Here is a 19,460-nt window from a genome sequence, read left to right as displayed (position 1 = left end):
ACTCCCTAATGGTCTATAATCTTTATTAAGGTTATCTCTCTCTGTATGTATCTCCCTCTCATGCTTCCTCTTTGTTAATTATTCAATTGGAACTGACAATCCTTTTACAATTATGATATCTTTCATATTGTATCAATTGTGTGTTAGAGCATCCATAACTACGGATGGGGAAGAATGCGTTGTGGAAGAATAAAACTCATATTGTCTATTATCAAAGATTCAAGACTATTAGCAATGGATAGAACTAGTATCTTTTTTCTCAAAAAAGTGTTATGATTGAGAGATTTTTTTTGAAAAAAAAATTATGAATGGAAAGGCATGTTCATTTCATGCCTCTTAAGTTGGGAAACGCATTTCAATTTCGCATCTCTACAAAAGACATGTAATAAATTACAAAAGACGTGACTAATTTTTTTTTATTGCTCATGTGATACGGCCTGAATTTAAAATCTTGTTAACCAACCAAATTACATGAATTATAAGTGATGAATCGTTATAATGCATCTGTAGGGACACAAAATTAAAATGCTGAAGCTGAGAGATGCAAAATCCTTTATTGAGAGTTAAAAATCCCCAAATATGAAATATTTTCCCTATTTGTTGAGAAAATTCCGATTACAACAGAAAAAATAATAGGTCAGCTTATCCAAATGAATTTCATACTATTAACTAAAATTGAAGTAGCAGTTGTGACATAATTATTAAAAAAAAATATATATAGAGAGATGTTGAAATTGATGAAATAACATGGGCGCACGCTTTTCTCTCTCACAACCCAGGGAATCCTATAAATAAACATTTCCCAAATTCTGAATCCTCAATTTCAATCTCAACCCACTTTCCCAAAAAGCCAATGGCGGAGCTCAAGGAGACTTTCGCGTGCGTGCCGTCGACGGAGCGCGGCCGCGGCATTTTGATTTCAGGCGATCCGAAAACGAACTCAATCCTCTACACCAACGGCCGATCCGTCATCATTCGCTACCTCGACCGCCCGCTCGAGGTCAAGGTCTACGGCGAGCACATGTACCCCGCCACCGTGGCGCGCTACTCGCCCAACGGCGAGTGGATCGCCTCGGGCGACGTGTCCGGCACCGTGCGGCTCTGGGGGACGCACAACGATTTCGTCCTCAAGAAGGAGTACCGTGTCCTCTCGGGCCGGATCGATGATCTCCAGTGGTCTGCCGATGGCGAGCGCATTGTCGCATGCGGCGACGGCAAGGGGACATCCTTCGTTCGCGCATTTGTGTAAGCTTCTCTTCCTAAAATGTGGGTTGTCGATGTTTTCTATTTGAATGTGCGCGAGCTTTATGATTGGAGATGGAAAAATTGAAGAATAATAACCGAGAAGCTAATGGTTCTAATGAATTGAACATTGTTTCTTTCAGTTTATTCACACCAGAGATATGTCTACCTAGAGGGCAATTTGACAATCAACATTGATAATTCAAAACAAACCATGTGTATTCCTCTCAAAGACCAGCCAATTAGCCGTCCTCTACTTTTCACCAAACAAATATGCATTAGGGGGTCTACCTTTCACCTGTTTCCTGTTACCGTGAAGGATGGGAGCTTTTATTTTATGAGATTTACAAGTATTATTTCAAGAACTTAGTTTGAGCTGGTATTTTATCATAAAAATTAAGTCATGCTGTTTCTGTATTACTTCTTAGGTGATGGTCTGGTTTTGGAAATGGTGAGATTTGAGCAATGAGATTTAGTTTTATCCTCAACCATTTATATATGCTTTTCAAATTGACTTTTATCACTATCTATGTGTATGTATGTATATATATTTGATAAATGAGCTCCGTGGTGATCGCTGTTTATCTTTTTAAACACATCAAGATGATAATTCAACCTTACCAGGATCTTGTAATTCATTTTGTAATTTGCAAACTGCTTCAATTTTTTGATATAGAGCAGACATTTGTACAAAAGTTTCCACTCTTTGCGAGAATCATCTTATTTCAATTATTGGTTATTGATGAATTCCCTCTGTTACTAACACTTCAGGAAGTTTTAGGTATAGGAAGATAGGCTTTTTCAGTAATAGTGAGTGGTTCATGGTTAGAAATGTGTTAGAATAAGTGATAACACACTCATAAAGTTTGTTTCCATTAAAACCTAACTTAGAGGATGTCTTTCTAGTTTCTACATATGACTTTAAATATATATGCTCAGTATTTTTTTGGCCTTAGACACATACTTGAAATAATTTTCTGATACTAAGGAATCAAGTGTGGGTACCTTGAGAATTTCTTTTCAACTGCAACTGAATACAATTTTCCTTGAAGTCAAACTATTTTAAGACAGATCCGACTACCTTTCAAATTTATTTTAATTCTGAATGAAACTTGAATTTGTTAGTTCCATGCTAAATGCCTAAATCTGAGTGTATTTGCAGGTGGGACTCAGGAAGCAATGTTGGAGAATTTGATGGGCATTCAAAAAGAGTTTTGAGTTGTGCCTTTAAGCCAACAAGACCTTTTCGAATTGTATCATGTGGCGAGGACTTTTTGGTTAACTATTATGAAGGACCTCCATTTAAGTTCAAGATGTCACACAGGTTTTGCATCTGTGCTTATTCACTGAATCAGAGTCTGCATGTCATGTTCTGTAACCTGTATTGAGTATCTACCCAAACATGAAATGAAATTAGTCAAATTTTAGTATGATCCCATCCCATCATAGGCCGCGTGGTTTATATGCCCCAGAGACTCATCACGCTGTAAGCATGCTATCTTAACAGAGGTGGTAGCATTTAGGTCCCATCTGTGGTTAGCACTTCCTCTTGACTCTTCACGGCTTAGAATAATATGAGGTTCACTGAGATATTCTGTCATTACAGGATTATCTTTTCCCTTAGTGAGATAAATGGACAAAGTTGCTTTTAGGCTACTTTTTTTATCCTCTGCGTAAGCTGAATTTTCTGTCGAATTATTTGTTCAGAATTATAAGCAAGCAACTTCAAAAACTCAGATGGCGATAAGGGAAATAAAATGTGTGTTATAACTATTTGAATTAAAAGCTATATTTTGTTGTTTTAGACAAGCTTTTCACTAGATAAAAATAAATACTAGTATATCTCACTTGATATTTAGACAGTTCCTTACCTAATATATAATCTAAATTGGTCCTTTGAATAAGACTGCACATATCTTTTTTCATTGACTACCTGAGTGACAATATCTAATTTTAAGTCTATCAAATATGTTTTGTTTGTTTATTGTTTATTGCTAAGATCCATGGAGGTTGTCAAAATGTTAATAACTTGGAAAAATTCCTCCTTATACACTGATAAATATTAATTACTTCAATTTGGAATTGTAATTTGAATTTTATTGTGGCAGACCTTTATGGTTTAAATTACTCAACTAGCTAAATGATTTTTTTCCCCTTCAAACCATGCTTGAGAATGTTTTTATTCTCATTTTAAAATTATGTAGATCTCACACTGCGATATTTTTTAACATATCAGGTGTTTCAAAAAACCATTTATTATGAAGTTTATTTTCAAGCCGTTTGTTAGTTTAGGGATATGCCTGGGCTTATTATAGGGGTTATTGATATGATTCACTATAACTATCTTAGCTAGGGTCTCCATTATTTTTCTAATATATCTCTTGGTTTGCTATATGATATCCTTGCATGTTAATTGACCTTCAGGGAACACTCAAATTTTGTGAATTGCATTCGCTTTTCTCCTGACGGGACCAGATTTATTACTGTAAGCTCTGACAAAAAGGGTGTACTTTATGATGCAAAGACTGGAGAAATGAATGGGGAGCTGACTTCTGAGGATGGTCACAAGGGCAGTATATATGCAGTTAGTTGGAGTCCTGACAGCAAAAGGGTAATCCCTGCATAAACTAGTACACTGTTGCGGAAAATCTTGATTATTTACTACGGCATGTACTTATATCATGATTTCGTTCACATCACAAACGAATTACTACATATACCCTGTCCTAGGATTTGTTTTATTATTCGAAAATGAAATTTTGCACGAATTTCCTCTTTTTTAGTGATTATTAGAAAACTTTAGAAATTTTAAATGGCATAAAAGTTATAGAACCATTGGGTCTGGGATTGGTTGTAACTACTTCTCTGCTCAGAAGAAGTATTGTTTCTAAAAAGGTTTCCTAATTACCACAGTTGACTTTGTTGTCTCAAAGTCGCTGACTTTTATTTATTAGTACTACTTTATACTGGAGACTTTCTCTAATGAGTTGAATGAAACCTTGAGAATATTATATTTTGTCTTGAAACATGTAGTTGCCCTTAATCCTGGAAATTTATAATGACCAATGTCCGCATAAACATTATGGGATGTTTGTTTGCTCTGATTACTAAGTCAGGTTTTCAACCCTAATTTCCACATATTTATACTACAAAGCTAGATTGTACAAGGCTGCAGAAACATATGAGCTCCTAGAAGATAAATTATAAAAGTATTAGAGTCTAGACTACATAAATTTTCCCGGCACCTCTCAGGAATTAGTGTCTAATTGATGATATTATTGCGTGCCAGAACTTTTATTTGGTCATGTCATTCATGCATACATGCATGTGTGCGTGCGTGTGTACGTGTGGAATGGTTTTAAGTCAAATTGAGATGACATGGAGGATCTGATGCCAATTTACTGTAATACAAGAATGTTAAATCCAGTATGAATATGACATTCATTATTAAAGTAGCCATAATAATTTGTAACTGGCCAGAATCAAAACCAAGTATCTGAAGTCTTGTTAAGTTGAATAGCAAATTGTAAAACAAGCAAAATACCTATTGGGCTCCTATCCTGTGGTTCAATTTAGTTGAGTCTGCTTTTACATTCTACATTCATTTTGTTCTCCATATTCTTTTGCTCAATTATTACCAATTTCTCCAAACTAAAACTTTCTAATGTGATAGTTTGTGGTATTTGGTAATACAATGCGCTTTGTGTGATAGGGTGTGAGCACGAGTGCTTGATCATATGGAGCTTTTTTATTATAAGGACCACCTTCCCGTAATTGAGTGGGAGAGGGATTGTCATCTTAATTGATCTTGATTCTTGTGATCATGGGGAACTACCTACGTATGCACAAAATGTATAGATATGCATGGTTTATGTGTGTAGCAAAATATGCAAAATGGAGATGGGTGGAGGCAATTAGGGGAAGGTGGTACTTATAATAAAAAAGGTCCATATGATCAAGTAATTGCAAGGCAATACTATTGTGTTCCATTTTCCATATCAACAACCATGTATTTTTCTTTCTATTGCTAATGACTTATTTTAAGCAGTGAAATGCAATATGATGGTTTTAATAGGCAGCTCCGAACCTGCACCTAGGCCCTCCCCCCAACATGCAAGTGGTTAGAACCATCACATACATTCTGGAAAAATTGCATCTTTTGACATTGTATATGAAAGATGCATTGAACTAAAATCAATTATAAGTCTATGTGGTGAATATGCTTGCACATAATTGCTTAATTATATTCCGATATTCTAGCTTCACTCTGATGATTGAAAACAAGTTCAGCTGACCCTCCCCCCAACACACACCTAGCTGTGATTTCTTGTATTCTTGATATTTGTATTGTTGTGTTTTACACTGAATCCCATTTCAGGTCATAACAGTGTCTGCTGACAAAACTGCCAAGGTGTGGGAGGTATCTGCTGATAGTAATGGAAATCTGGTAAAAACATTGACGTGTCCTGGATCTGGTGGAGTAAATGACATGCTAGTTGGTTGTCTATGGCAGAATGATCACATAGTCACTGTTTCTCTTGGTGGCAGTATTTTTCTGTACTCTTCCACTGATCTTGACAAAGCTCCTCTAGAATTATCTGGACACATGAAAAATATTAATTCACTAGTACTGCTGAAAGGTGTCCCCCAAATTATACTAACGACAAGTTTCGATGGCCAAATAATTAAGTGGCTTCAAGGTAAAGGGTTCTCTGGAAAGCTAGAAAGGAATGTTAGCACTCAAATTAAATGTTTTGAAGCTCTTGAAGGAGAAATAGTGGCATCAGGATTTGACAACAAGGTTAGAAAATAATACGTAGTATAATATTTCTCATCATTATAATTCAGCAATAGCTCTCATTTCACTTTGTGTATAGTAAATTTTATATTTCATATTAATCTCATGTATACTTAATTTTAACTTCCTCGACCTAGACTTGCACAACTTTCTCAGCATCTTTTAGCCATGTAATTCCTCCAGCGAACATAACTTTATCAGCAACTTTACAAGTATATTGACGGAATAATGTGCTTTCATGGAATTTTTTATTAAAATTGGACTTTGTCTTGGAGCTTAATGCAATCTGCATATCTTTACATCTGTTTACTGCCTGATTCTAACACTTCTTAAGCTCCATCAGATAATCAATCAACTAATTAGTTTTGTTGTTCAAAATTATAGAGCGAATATGTGGCACTTGAGCTATTATTTTGCATGTAAGAGCCTCTTTTATGATTCAATTTTGCATAATTTTTGGTTGAAAGTTGTTAAATTCTTTGATGTCCTTGTGCAATATATAAATGAGTTTATATTCTGTGTTATGTTTCTTAGGCATCTCTTGTATTGATGCTTTGGTTTGTTTTTTATTTTGTGAAGGTTTGGAGAATTCCTATGCTTGGAGACCAATGTGGGGATGCAGATAGTGTTGATATTTCCTGTCAGCCCAGTGACTTGAGTCTTGCCATTCTTTCTCCTGATCTTGTAATGGTTTCACATGATACTGGTGTTACACTCCTCCATGGTACAAAAGTTGTATCCACTATTGATCTGGGGTTCACTGCGACAGCATGTAGTATTGCACCTAATGGAAATGAAGCTGTTGTGGGTGCTAAGGATGGAAAATTGCATGTCTACTCTGTCCTGGGTGATACACTGAAAGAAGAGGCTGTACTTGAAAAACATCGAGGTCCTATCACTGTCATTCACTACTCACCTGATATTTCCATGTTTGCATCTGCTGATTCTAATAGAGAAGTTGTCGTTTGGGATCGTGCTACTCATGAGGTATGTTAACATTAATTTATGGTTTGGGTCTTTCAAATTCAATACTTTTGATTTTGGAAAGATATAGTTTGCTAAATATTTCCCAACCTTTTTGACCTTGTTGCAAATTAGACCTAACTTTAAAACGTTTTAGCAATGTCCCCTCCTTTTTTTTTTGTGTGAATTTGGACTTGAGATTTATACATCCATTTGAGTCTTTGACATCTTAACTCGAGAATGATGGATGACTTTTTTGAAGTCCTCATGTGTTGTCAATTTTGTCATTGGACATCTGACGACTGAGTTATTAAGTCTAGAGTTGGTGCGGGTGAGTTAGGGCTTCCCGACTGTTCGACTTGTACTCCCTGATGTCTAATAGCAAAATTGACTTAGAAGAGGACAGTCAATAATACAATGGGCTTCAAAAGCCCTAATTTTCCAAGTTTCAGCATCTAATGGAAATATAATTCTCATCTTTAGTTGAAGATACCTAGGGGTAGTAGTAATTCTCTTCATCTGTGTAGTTGCTATTATGATGATTTACTAGTCTATTACTGTAGTCACATTCTCTTTCTTTTGCTTTGTTAATGATGTTATTTAACATTATCATCACTATCCCCAAAAAGAAGAATGTATCATCGAGCCTTTTTTTACCTTGATATTGACAAATATACTTATTGACATTTTCTCAGATAAAGCTTAAAAATATGTTATACCATACGGCTCGAGTAAACTGCTTGGCCTGGTCTCCTAATAACGAGTTGATTGCAACTGGATCACTCGACACATGTGTCATTGTATATAAAATAGATAAGCCAGCAGATCAGCGGATAACTATCAAAGGAGCTCACTTGGGTGGAGTTTATGGATTGGCTTTTAGTGATGACAACACTGTAGTTAGTTCTGGTGAGGATGCTTGTGTCCGCATATGGAAGGTGACACCGCCACAGTGATGTTTGAATTCTGTGCTACTGGTTCCTTGATACTTTGTTTCCTGTAAATTAGATGGATAAGTTTAAGTCTGTTATTCTACTTTTGGAAGGGAAAGACATTATAGCTCGCTTGAGATGTCCTAAACGGATTTTGCTCTCTTGCTGCCATTTTTGGTCGTTTGCTGACAACTTCATCTTATTGATATCGGAAGCTAGCTACAGAGCTGTCTGGGCTTTTGTGATGAATAAGTTATTGTACGCATGCCTCTCTTTCCATCTCCATCGTTAGAGCTTGTGAAACGCTGCGTGTGGTGCTCGTTTTTGAAGGGCTCCAAGATTCAGCATCTTGGATTTGCTTTGAAGGTTAGATCAAATAATATGTTGATGCCTTTTGAGTTTATTTTTGTTCTTTGTCAGTTCGTTTGTGAGACTTTTGTCTTTGTTTTGAGTTGTAATGAGTCATTTTGGTGATGTTATTTGTGTTATGTAATTAGTTTTGGTTGTTTGGGTTTTGTAATTGTTGGCATATAACTTATATTACATTCAACTTAATGTCATCTCTCTTTTCAATTTATCGTAAGAAAATATTCGTGACAGATCTATGCATATTGTCATTAAGGGATGATTGTATTAATTTGCCTCGAAATATCTTTAACGTCGATTATTCATATGCATTAGACGATGGTTAAGAGTCACTAAAACTGATTTCATTTACGTTGCTTAATAAATAATGGTTGAAAATTTTGAATTCTTTTTGTGATTTTTAACCTCTTGATTTCACTGTTGAAAATAAAAATTCTAGATAAACATCACTGAAAATACATCGTAATTTTCATAGAAAATGTAGATTTGATTTCGTAATTATCAAAATTGATTATGTCCTATCTATTATGCATACGTACACATACAAAATGTAACCAATCCGAAATATGCATATGTACACACAAAATTAATATACAAACACAAAACGTAACCAATCCCAAAAATGCACATATACAATTCTACACACAAAATTAATATAACAATCCAAAAAAATGCACGCCTATACACACACACAAAAAAAATACTCCTTGTAATTTATTTTGATCATGTATTGCAATACCTATCGTGATATTTAGCACTCCCTCATCTCACATTACTTGAGTTTTATTCTATTTTGAATTGTTCTATATTACTTGTGTTATTTTATTTTTTGACTAAATTCAAAATCCAATTTCTCTTAATTGTTCACTCATCTACTTTACCATCTTTAATTTTATTTTATTATTAATTAATTTATTAAAAACTCATTTTTTTTAATTCACGTGCCAAAATGAAATACCTTGATGTACTATTTAAGTCATACAAAGTTGAAAAAAATGTGTAAAAGCAATTATGGGAATCCTAGCTTGATCTTGGTTGAGAATGGCAATCTAATTAGTTGAAGTATATTGGCAGCTAATTTGATCCAGCTAACAACAATATTGATCATATAGAAATAATGAGGCAGGGCTGCCGGCAATACTCGGAATTTTGAGAATTTGGTATAAGGTGCTAAACTGCTAATATAATGGTATCAACTTGCATATTTTTTTATTTGTACAAATTCCAGAATACATATTGGTTACTTATCCAACTTTTACAAAAAGGAAAGGATTTACTGACTTTGCTTCAAATTTCTCATCACGTCACTTAAATAGGTAAAATAATTCACAGCGATGATGTTTAACTACTAAATGCAAAATTTTGTGTTACACCAATTTGAGAGGATCAAATCAGTTCATGCCGGATCCGGAGCGAATCTCCTAAACCACCTTTCCTACTCCATTCCTAATCCACACTCACAACTTAATAAAATAATCCTACCATCACTCAACCATCACTTACATGTTAAGATTACTTTATTAAGTTGTGAGAGATGGATTAGGAATGGAGTAGGAAAGGTGGTGTAGAAGATCCACTCCGGGTTCCATATATTCCCCTCACAAAAAAATGTTTTATTTTGAGTAAATTTCAAATTTAGTCCTAAACGTATGAGCAAAATGTGAATTTGGTAAAAAACATTCACTTTTTGAAAAAAAGATCCATAACAAATGAAATCCTTGTTGGTTCTTTTTTGGTCGGTTCCATAAAAAAACTAATAGTTATGTTACTGTGTAATTAGCGTTGACCATTCGTTTTTTGACGAAACTATCAAAAAAAGGACTACTTCATCGACATTTTTATTTATTATAGATCTATTTTTAACAAAATGAATATTTTAGACCAAATTTATATTTTAGTCACATGTTTAGAACTAAAATTGACTTTTTAGTCTTTTATTTTTCAATGCAACAAATTTGAAGTAATTTATACTCTTCAATGCACGGGTTTAAAGCTATAAAAATGAGAGTAATAAATAATGACTTGGATTTTTCAAGTATAAAAAAACTGAAAAGAAGTATTAGAGGCCCAATTCTTCGAATTCAGTTAGGTCTCATCTTCTCAACACAGCAAAGCCCGCCCGCCTCTGCCTCTGCCTCTGCCTCTGCCTCTCTCCCTCTCCGGTAACCAAAATTCCCTCATCTTTTTCTTCTTCCATTGCCGGCGATAGTCTCCCTGTCTTCTCTTTCTTCTCCTCATTTCCTCTCCTCCCGCGGCGAATCGCATCCATCGCATCGCCGCCAGGCCGCCTCTGAGTCTATCCTTAGCTCTCCGCTCTCAACTAAAACTATAAATTTGCCACTAAACTATTGAGTGGAGCTCACATACAGATACAGCTGGAGAATCTATTGGCTGGAATATCTCAGTATTTTGCCTTGGCGGGAAAATAGCCAAATCGCAATAGATTCGAAAGCTCCCCCAGCTCAAAATTACTCGAGATGCCGTCGTCTAAGGAAGAAATCTCTGATTCAGACTCCGACGATGGATTCAGCGAAGACATGGAGGCGCTAAGAAGGGCTTGTCAGCTAATTGGCGAAACACCTACCTCTACAACCGCCGCCTCCGGCATTGCTAGTCTAGGTTCCTCTTCCGAGGGGGGCTCTGACAGTGAGGGAGACGATGACCTTCAATTAGTTCAGAGCATTCAGAAACGGTTCGCCTTTCCTACGGATTTGGGGGAAGAACCTCTCAAGACGAAACCGTCGTGTACCGTGTTACCTGATTGGTCTGACAGCGATGATATTGAGGATGATTACGAAACCCTCCGAGCTATTCAGCGGCGGTTTTCTGCCTATAATGATGGTATATGCTGTCCGTTACTTCAACTAATTGAATCGATGCGGTTTAGTTGTTTAATTGTGTTAAATTCGTGTTCAATTCAGTGAATTGGCGCATTATTTTTCATTTAATCCTCTTTTGTTTACAGAAGTCTACTTACGTATTGCCGGTTGATTTGAAATTCTAGTGTTTTTCTCTTTCCTGTTGGTATTTGTTTCTTATAGCATCATTGTTTGGGTTATTTGATGCAGGCAGCTTGAAGGACAACTTTGAGGAATTTTCGCACACACATGAGCAGGTGGGTGCTACTATTATAGACTCGGAAAAGGAAACTTCGAATAGCTTTGTTGAGAGAACTAATGCTCGAGAAGGGTTTCTCAATTGTGTAGATACGAGCGAGCCTACTGGAAAGAATGTAGAAGCATGTGATAATACTGGTGGGAGTTCTGATATAGCTGAATGGAATGAAACAGGTGTTGATGATGAGGCTGAATTGCCACTCAGAACTTCTCAATTTCCTAACTCAGCCCTAGCATTTGTTGATGCTATCAAGAAGAACAGATTGTGTCAAAAACTTATAAGGAGTAAGATGATGCAAGTGGAAGCCAGGATGGAGGAACTTGATAAGCTAATAGAGGGTGTCAGAATCCTTAAAGACTTTCAGGTTGATAGCAAGAGGAGGATTGGGAGATCTTTTTCACAGAAAAAAGATCCTCGTGTTCGGTTAATTTCAGTGCCAAAGCTGAAGGCAAACATGAAGGTCTTTTATCCTCCTATTCTACTTACGTGATCTACTTTAGAACTATTACTATTATGTTGGATATGTTGTTCTGTATTGCTGGAACTCTTACCATTTTCTATTTTACACACTTTACTGACATGTGCAGACCAACGAAAATAATGTTCCTGCTTCGTGCAAGGGACCTCCAGAGAATGTACATGTTCCCAACTATAAGGAGGCAATGGCAACATTTTCTATCCCTTGTAATAAGGAGAAGTGGTCTAAGGAAGAGCGGGAGAATCTTTTGAAGGGTGTGAAACAACAGTTTCAGGAAATATTGCTCCAGCAATGTGTTGATCGACTCAAGTATGATTTCACTTGTAGTGTAAATATTTACTATACAAATGACTGGATTGTATGTTTACCTGGCATGCATTCATGCAGGAGTTATTGCATGGTCTTTTTCCCTGGTATACGAAGCACATGCTTTTTAGATGTATACAGCTTTTCCTTCTAAATTAGCAAGATACTGCTTTGGCAAAATGAGTGATAAGATTTTAGAATGTCATGTGTGCTTGTAATGATTATCTGACACATTATTTTTGTACCATTATGCTGATTTGATTTCATGGGTTTTTTTTTCTCTTGAAAAGATCTGGTCAGTGCATTTGCCTCAAAGTGTAAAACCACAAAACTCTTTTGTGTTTGGTTTCCATTCACAACAGTGAACTAAAGGAAGAGAAAACACACCTGTCTCCCTGGCAAGGGCTTCGAAGATAATGACTGCATGAGATACTCACATGCTTGAGAGTTTTTTTCATGTTCTTTTTGGGCTATGAACTACTTAGCTGTCATTATGTTGTTAGAGAACAACTAATTCTTGAATAGTGTCGTCCTCGTGTTGTTTAGTTTTCACACTTCAATGAATGTCTTGTCTTTGGTTATTTAATCATGGCTGCATACAGGCCTAATTTTTTGATTTGTGGATGATGACAATGAGTTTGAGATGGATGATTTTAATGAATTCAGTGGGGGATTTTTTGCCAATCAGGATCTGAGAAATAGATGCAATAGGCATATTGGTATACTCTGTTATTTTTTTTTTTTTACATTAATATAAAAACACGAGGGAAGGGGGTGCATGGAAATAAAGACAAGTTAAACTTCGCAAGCAAAAGAAAGAATGGAATATTTTAAAAGGTGTTACGAGAGAATTAGATAGTGAAATGTGTTCCTACTTTTGGTGCTTGCTAGTTGGCCTTCTGAAAGTCTCTGTGTGTATGGTTCTGATTAGCTCTAATTCTTAATTGTTTCCTTCTGTGTCATTTTTTTGGGAGAGGGGATGGGTAGGCGTAATTGATCTTTAAACATGTTAGTTTCAGTCTTATTCAGTATGCTGTTTTTTTTTTGCAGTGAGGCAGATGGATATTATGAGTCAAGTAATGTTGACAGCATCATGGAATCAATTAAAGAAACTGATCTAACACCTGAGAGAATGAGACAATTCTTGCCTAAGGTTAACTGGGAGCAGCTAACTGCTATGTATCTTCCTCGACGGACTGGTGCAGAATGCCAAGTGATGTAAGTTGGTGTAGTTTCTTTGATTTAAGATGGTTTCATGAAAAGACTTGTACTCTCTGTTTAAAGCTGGAATTGTTTGGAGTAGTAGGGAAATAAATGTTGTGTGATAAGTTTGCATTTATTAATATAAATCCTCCACAAGAACTCTTGATAACATTGATTATGTCGTTGAATGTTGGTAGAAGATCATAAAATGGTAGCTTTCAGGTGTTTGTTTGTATCAGGCACAGATTGAGTATGGAGATTGGATTCTAGCTATACTCTTCATCTGATCTCTTTATATTAATTTTATTTTTATGGCTTTAGGTGGATATCTTGTCTAGTTTACAAGTGTCTTTATGGAAGTGTCATGAGCGTCAAGACAGAGTATAGTAGACAGCCCACATTAGGTCGTTTCAAACTTTTGAAATCCAAATTGCTAGATCATTTTTCCTAGAGGTGGCTACTTTTCATTTCTCTTTTCACTATGTAATTAGGAATAATATATATTTTAAATTTGTTATATCTATTCTAGTTGTCTAGAAAGGTGACTGCCAGATCATTGAAGCATATGGATGAACACTATGCATGTACCTTTTAAATGATGAGCCAAATGCTCATACTTTGCAGGTATTTAAACCATGAAGACCCCTTAATTAATCATGGCCCTTGGACTGCGATGGAGGACAAGAATATCTTGCACATTATACAAGATAAGGGTTTTATTAACTGGATTGATTTTTCTGTAACACTTGCGACAAACAGAACCCCGTTTCAATGCTTATCACGCTATCAAAGAAGTCTTAATGCTTCAATACTCAAAAGAGAGTGGACCACGGAGGAGGACAAACAACTTCGAGCTGCCGTAGAGACGTATGGTGAGAGCAATTGGCAGGTCGTTGCTAATGCATTAAAAGGAAGAACAGGTACCCAGTGCTCTAATAGGTCAGTTACTATGCTTAACTCTAATTTTAATATTAAGCTTCTGATTAAGTCGTGAGTTTATGTATAATGTGATCAAATAACCAAATTTCATATGTTTAAACTTTAAAGGTTGTTTGAGCTTATAAGCCCATTAAAACAGCTTATAAGCTGTTTATGAGCTTATAAGCATTTGTTTGGAAAAATAAGCTCCAAAACAGCTTATGAGCTTATGAAAAGTGCTTAGCAAAATAAGCTTCTAAACAGCTCATGAATGTAAAAATAAGCTCCCCACAAAATAAGTTCTTTAACTCAACTTATATTTTCATTATCCTATAAGCAACAATTAATTCGCAAAAACAGTCATACTATGGGTTGTTATCTGCAACAGATACCCTTTCCATCTCATCTGTCTTAAGTTTTCTCTCTGATTAGGATTATGTCTCTCCAAGTCATAATTATCACTCTAGCTTATAATCTCAATTATCCACTTTGACAACTTATAAGCTCTTGACATATTACATCTTGAACATCTTATAAGCTCTATAACATAAGCTTAGCCTAACACCCGAGTATCTTGAGTATGTAATCTTAACTGTTGCTCTTTATTTGTTTGTTATGTTGGGGATTGGGGCGTGGCGGGCTATAATCATGCATAGAAGACTTGATGTATTATTTTGATAAAATGGTTTGTTAAGCTCTTCAACTTCATCATGTGAAAGCAGATGGTTGAAGACCCTTCATCCAGCCAGGAAAAGATCTGGAACATGGACTCTAGAGGAAGACAAACGCTTGAAAGTCGCTGTAACACTTTTTGGGGCAAAAACATGGAGAAAAGTAGCCAAGTGTGTACCGGGTCGTACACATGTACAATGCAGAGAAAGGTATTATTCCTTCATTATACATCTCTGGTTGTGCGTGTGCATAATAGATAAATGTAGGTTAGAGATATAGTATATCTTAATTTTATGTGCGTATAATCGTGGGCCTTGAGTGCTACAGATGGGTCAATTGCTTGGATCCGTCCATCATTCACGGCGAATGGACCAGAGAAGAAGATTTATTATTGCAAGAGGCTATTGCAAAGCATGGATACTGTTGGTCCAAGGTTGCTGCCTGTATTCCTCATCGCACTGATAACCTTTGTTTGAGGTATCTCTCTTACTGCCAGAGTCTGTTTAGAGTATTTTTTTAATCTTTGTAACGGATAGGATCTCACATCGGTTTCACACTTACGTGTGGAATAATATATGAGAGGGAGTCTAACTCTTTACCTTTGACCATGGTTTTGGGTTAAGTTAGGGCTTCCCATCTTGTATGCTTATCAATTTGGTGCGGTGAACGTGGATCCGAATGTCTTACGGAAAGGGTCTACCCGTGGGTGTGACCAAAAGGTGCCACCAAAATATGTGGGCCCCAAGGATTGAAAAGGGCAGCAAAAGGGATGGTTGGTCCGTGGCTTTGGGTTTGCCATCCGGTGTGTGCACGGACGTCCCTCTTTTAAACCGGACGGCACACGCTAGGTGGCACGGGCCCACGTTCCTTTTGCTGCCCTTTCCCTTCGGGCGCCATTTTTCTGTGGCACCCCTTTGGTCATACCTATGGATAGGACATCTGGATCCATGCTCACCGCACCATGTTGGTAAGCATAAAAGAGAGAAAGCCCTCACTTAACCCAAAGCCATGGTCAAAGGTAAATGGTTGACTCCCTTTATATATTATTCCACACTTAATGTGAAACCGATGTGGGATTGTAACTGTTGATATGTGTAATTTTTCTGCTCCAATTCTCAAATGTTTGCATGAATTTAGGAGATGGAAGGTGTTATGTCCAGCTGAAGTTCCTCTGCTGCAAACTGCTAGAAAGATACAAAAGGTTGCTCTGATATCAAATTTTGTCGATAGGGAGTCCGAACGACCTGCCCTTGGACCTAAAGACTTTCTATTGCCAAAGCCATTATTGTGTATTACTGGAAATGAAAATGTTGATCCTTCTACGAAAAAAAAGAAAATATCAAGAAGGTATGACTCGCGGATTGTTCTTAGTCATTTTAATACAGTTTGAACCTGATACCTGTTTATTGATAATTTGTAGGCGAAGGGGGGCACGTAAACATAATGAAGAAGACGACCTTTCCAGGTAAAAGGATAATTCTAAATTTCCCGTTTCGTGTGACGCCACCATGATCCCATATACTTTTAACTTGCATTGACCTTTTTTCATGTCCCTCCTTAATGCAGTGAAAATTCAGAAGAAGTTCTGATGTTGACTGATGGGAACGAGCTTGAAATGCAAGGAAGCTCCGTTCACAGAGAAGGAACGCGTAGAAGTACACGTTTGCGGAAGAGAAGTACACGGTTACTTGATGCATCCGAGGGGGAAGAGATTACAGAGCCTCGTGATAGTGATGGTAACAATACGAGAAAATCTAGGCCACAGAAGAAGAGATCAGGGTATTCCCTTGTCCATTGCAATAATAATATGATTTTCTTTTACAAAATGATTGATGATTGTGTTTTCCGTTGCAGAAAGGATGCTGATACTACATCTGCTGCAGTTACAAGTGATGAAGCATGCTTTGAAGAGTACAAACATCTTGATCCGGTAGAAGAACCAACTCCAGAGGTTGAACTTGGAGGCAAGGATGCCATCGTCACACAACCTGCAAAGGCTTCTAAGCTGCATCCAAGAAAGCGGAAGAGTCAAGTGCTCAAGGAAGTTCAACAGACGAAGTCCAAAGCGCCAAGGCAAGCTGTGACGAAAAGACGAATGAAAATGGATAAAAAACTGACCAATGCAACAGATGATCATCCATCGTCTTTCCCTGAGCCAAACATTTTGATTGATGATACGAGAGCAACAGAAGCTGGTTCCACAGAAGGGAAGAACATTGAAGAGATGCAGCTAGCTTTGGTGGAAATAAAAGGGGACGGCATGAATCCCGCCTCATCCCTTCAGCAACCAGGAGATGATGCAACAAGTCCGTCACCAGTAATCGTTGATGACTTGCTGAGGAAGAGAGAGAAAAGTTCCCAGATACATATCTTTTACCAGTGTAAAAGGAGAAAAACTGGAGGCGGGGATAGTTCGAAGCAAACGCTAGTGGAAGAGGGATTAAGAAGAGATGATCAAACATGCAAGAATCAAGCTGAGGCTGGAGATGATATGACTATTGCTCAAATTTTGCAGCAAATTAAGCAAAAGAGAAAGTGAAAATACCCTTTGATACTAGTATGCAACCACTTTTGGAGAAGGGTGTGTTTGGAAATTCTTTTATAGGAATTTAGTCTTAGAAGCAGGTATATAGTCAAAAGACTCGTTACCAGTGATTTCATGATTGTCAACTTCTGAAACTTTTGTTAAGGATAAACATTCTTTCTAGTAATTGTCTCTATTACTTTATGAAATGGGATTTTAGTGCTTATTGTAAGGTAGCATTGGTTTCGGCGAAGTAATTACCAAGGTTTTATTCAATGTTTTAAAAACTGGACCGGAGAGCGAACCGGCAAAGCTACTGGTTCACGGTTCAACCGGTCGGACCGGTTTAACTACTGGTCGAACCGTTTTACTAATATAAATATATAAAATTAAATATGTAATATATAAAATATGTTAAATTTTGCAATAATAAAGTATAATTACAAATATATATAAAAAACATTAAATCTCTAAACTATAATTAGTTATATTTGTGAAATATAAAATATGAAATATAGTGAATTATAAAATATAATTAGTTTTTTTTTTAGTAAATATATAAGTAGTGTAGATAAAAGTTAATATTTTTATACAAAAATAGATAAAGATCATAGTATCAGTTATCATATACTATATATATAATTAAAATATGAATTGCGAGTTAGTTTTGGGTAAAAAATACTTCATTAATATTAAGAATTGGTCTATAATTAAATACTACTATTGTATACTTAAAAAAATATATAAAATTACACATGAATTATATACAAAAAACATGTTTAATGTATATGAATATATAATGTTTACATTAACACCAAAAGTTCATGGAGTGGAAGAAGTGTTGGTCTCCTTAAGGAGAACTCTTGAGTTCAATCCCTCCTAGTAGCAAATTTTAAAATTTTTAGCATTTAATGGTAAAAATCGGTTTCCGGTTCACGGTTGAACCGGTTCAACTGGCCGGTTCAACATGCTACTAGTTTAAAGAGGTGAACCGGACCGGACTGCTTGTCGGTTCGCGGTCGGATCGGTCGAACCGGCCGGTCCGTCCCGATTTTTAAAACATTGGTTTTATTGAATAGAATAAATAAAAGCTAACTTTTTAGTGCTGAAAAATAACTAATACTATATCACTAAAAATAAATTTAGAAACTGCACAAATTAATACAAAGAAAAAACACATTAGATACATATTGGCACTAAACAAAATGGGTTAAAGCTAAGTTTATGTAAATATATAAATGCCTAAAGCTATATTGTCAGCCAATATTCCTTTTTATAATTACTACACCACTGTATAGTAATTTCAGTGAAAAGCATAACTAACAAAGAGAGACGAGAAAGTTAGGCCAGGCAAGAATATTTGAGTGAAAAAAGAGAATTATCAGAAAATATTTATCCCACATTGATTTTTGATAGAATGAAAAGAGAATCTTTCATTACTATGGCTATGCATGTTATAAATTGTGAGTTTCTTGGTCCTTTTTCCCCCCACTTAAGTCTCGTATTTGGGTTGCCGAACCATCAGCCCATCTAGTTATTAAGTTTTGCTATATCAATAATTATTACAGTAATTCTTTAGTTTTACGTTCACTTTTTTAATCAATTAATTTGATTAAACCGATCATATTAAAAACCAGGAACCCGAATCCAACTGAAGATATAAAATTATGGTTATCACAGGATAATCGATAATCGTTTATTAAACAAAAGCATATAACATACACTCCCTTGTCACGTAATAATAGCTACATTTGAGATGACATTGTTAATGGAGAATAGACCCTTTCAATAGAGCTAAAAAATTACTTGAAATAAAAGTGGAGTATGTGACGAACCAAAATAAAAAAAGATAAATATGATAATTACAGTATTTACGTATTTCCACTTTCTAATCTAATTGAATTTTTATTGTTTTGTAGTGTTTAAATGAAAAGATGTTCT

General features: G+C 36.0%; 2 protein-coding genes across 2 annotated transcripts; both read left to right on the top strand.

Moving 5' to 3' along the window:
* Positions 1-768: 768 nt before the first annotated feature.
* Positions 769-8,534, top strand: LOC125188601 (transducin family protein / WD-40 repeat family protein). Its single transcript, XM_048085544.2, has 6 exons — positions 769-1,245; positions 2,405-2,566; positions 3,667-3,853; positions 5,621-6,043; positions 6,620-7,027; positions 7,699-8,534. The coding sequence occupies exons 1-6, from the start codon at positions 854-856 to the stop codon at positions 7,957-7,959; spliced, it is 1,833 nt and encodes a 610-aa protein (XP_047941501.1). The 5' UTR covers positions 769-853; the 3' UTR covers positions 7,960-8,534.
* A 1,841-nt stretch (positions 8,535-10,375) lies between these two features.
* On the top strand, positions 10,376-17,745 carry MYB4R1 (myb domain protein 4r1). The gene is made up of 11 exons (XM_048085761.2): positions 10,376-11,142; positions 11,370-11,878; positions 12,006-12,205; positions 13,253-13,420; positions 14,030-14,344; positions 15,046-15,204; positions 15,323-15,472; positions 16,133-16,342; positions 16,416-16,460; positions 16,562-16,774; positions 16,850-17,745. The coding sequence occupies exons 1-11, from the start codon at positions 10,779-10,781 to the stop codon at positions 17,532-17,534; spliced, it is 3,018 nt and encodes a 1,005-aa protein (XP_047941718.1). The 5' UTR covers positions 10,376-10,778; the 3' UTR covers positions 17,535-17,745.
* The last annotated feature ends 1,715 nt before the right edge of the window (positions 17,746-19,460 follow it).

The sequence above is a fragment of the Salvia hispanica genome, chromosome 5 (assembly GCF_029641045.1).
Source record: "Salvia hispanica isolate PSC_SH4W2 chromosome 5, Shi_PSC_v1, whole genome shotgun sequence".
Taxonomy (NCBI): domain Eukaryota; kingdom Viridiplantae; phylum Streptophyta; class Magnoliopsida; order Lamiales; family Lamiaceae; genus Salvia; species Salvia hispanica.
This window is presented reverse-complemented; position numbering and strand designations above follow the sequence as displayed.

Coding starts and splice junctions, on each gene's coding strand:
- LOC125188601 (XM_048085544.2), top strand. CDS start 854: ATGGCGGAGCTCAAGGAGACTTTCGCGTGCGTGCCGTCGACGGAGCGC. Junction 2,567..3,666: donor AAGTTCAAGATGTCACACAG/GTTTTGCATCTG, acceptor ATTGACCTTCAG/GGAACACTCAAATTTTGTGA. Junction 7,028..7,698: donor GGGATCGTGCTACTCATGAG/GTATGTTAACAT, acceptor ACATTTTCTCAG/ATAAAGCTTAAAAATATGTT.
- MYB4R1 (XM_048085761.2), top strand. CDS start 10,779: ATGCCGTCGTCTAAGGAAGAAATCTCTGATTCAGACTCCGACGATGGA. Junction 12,206..13,252: donor CAATGTGTTGATCGACTCAA/GTATGATTTCAC, acceptor TTTTTTTTGCAG/TGAGGCAGATGGATATTATG. Junction 15,473..16,132: donor ACTGATAACCTTTGTTTGAG/GTATCTCTCTTA, acceptor GCATGAATTTAG/GAGATGGAAGGTGTTATGTC.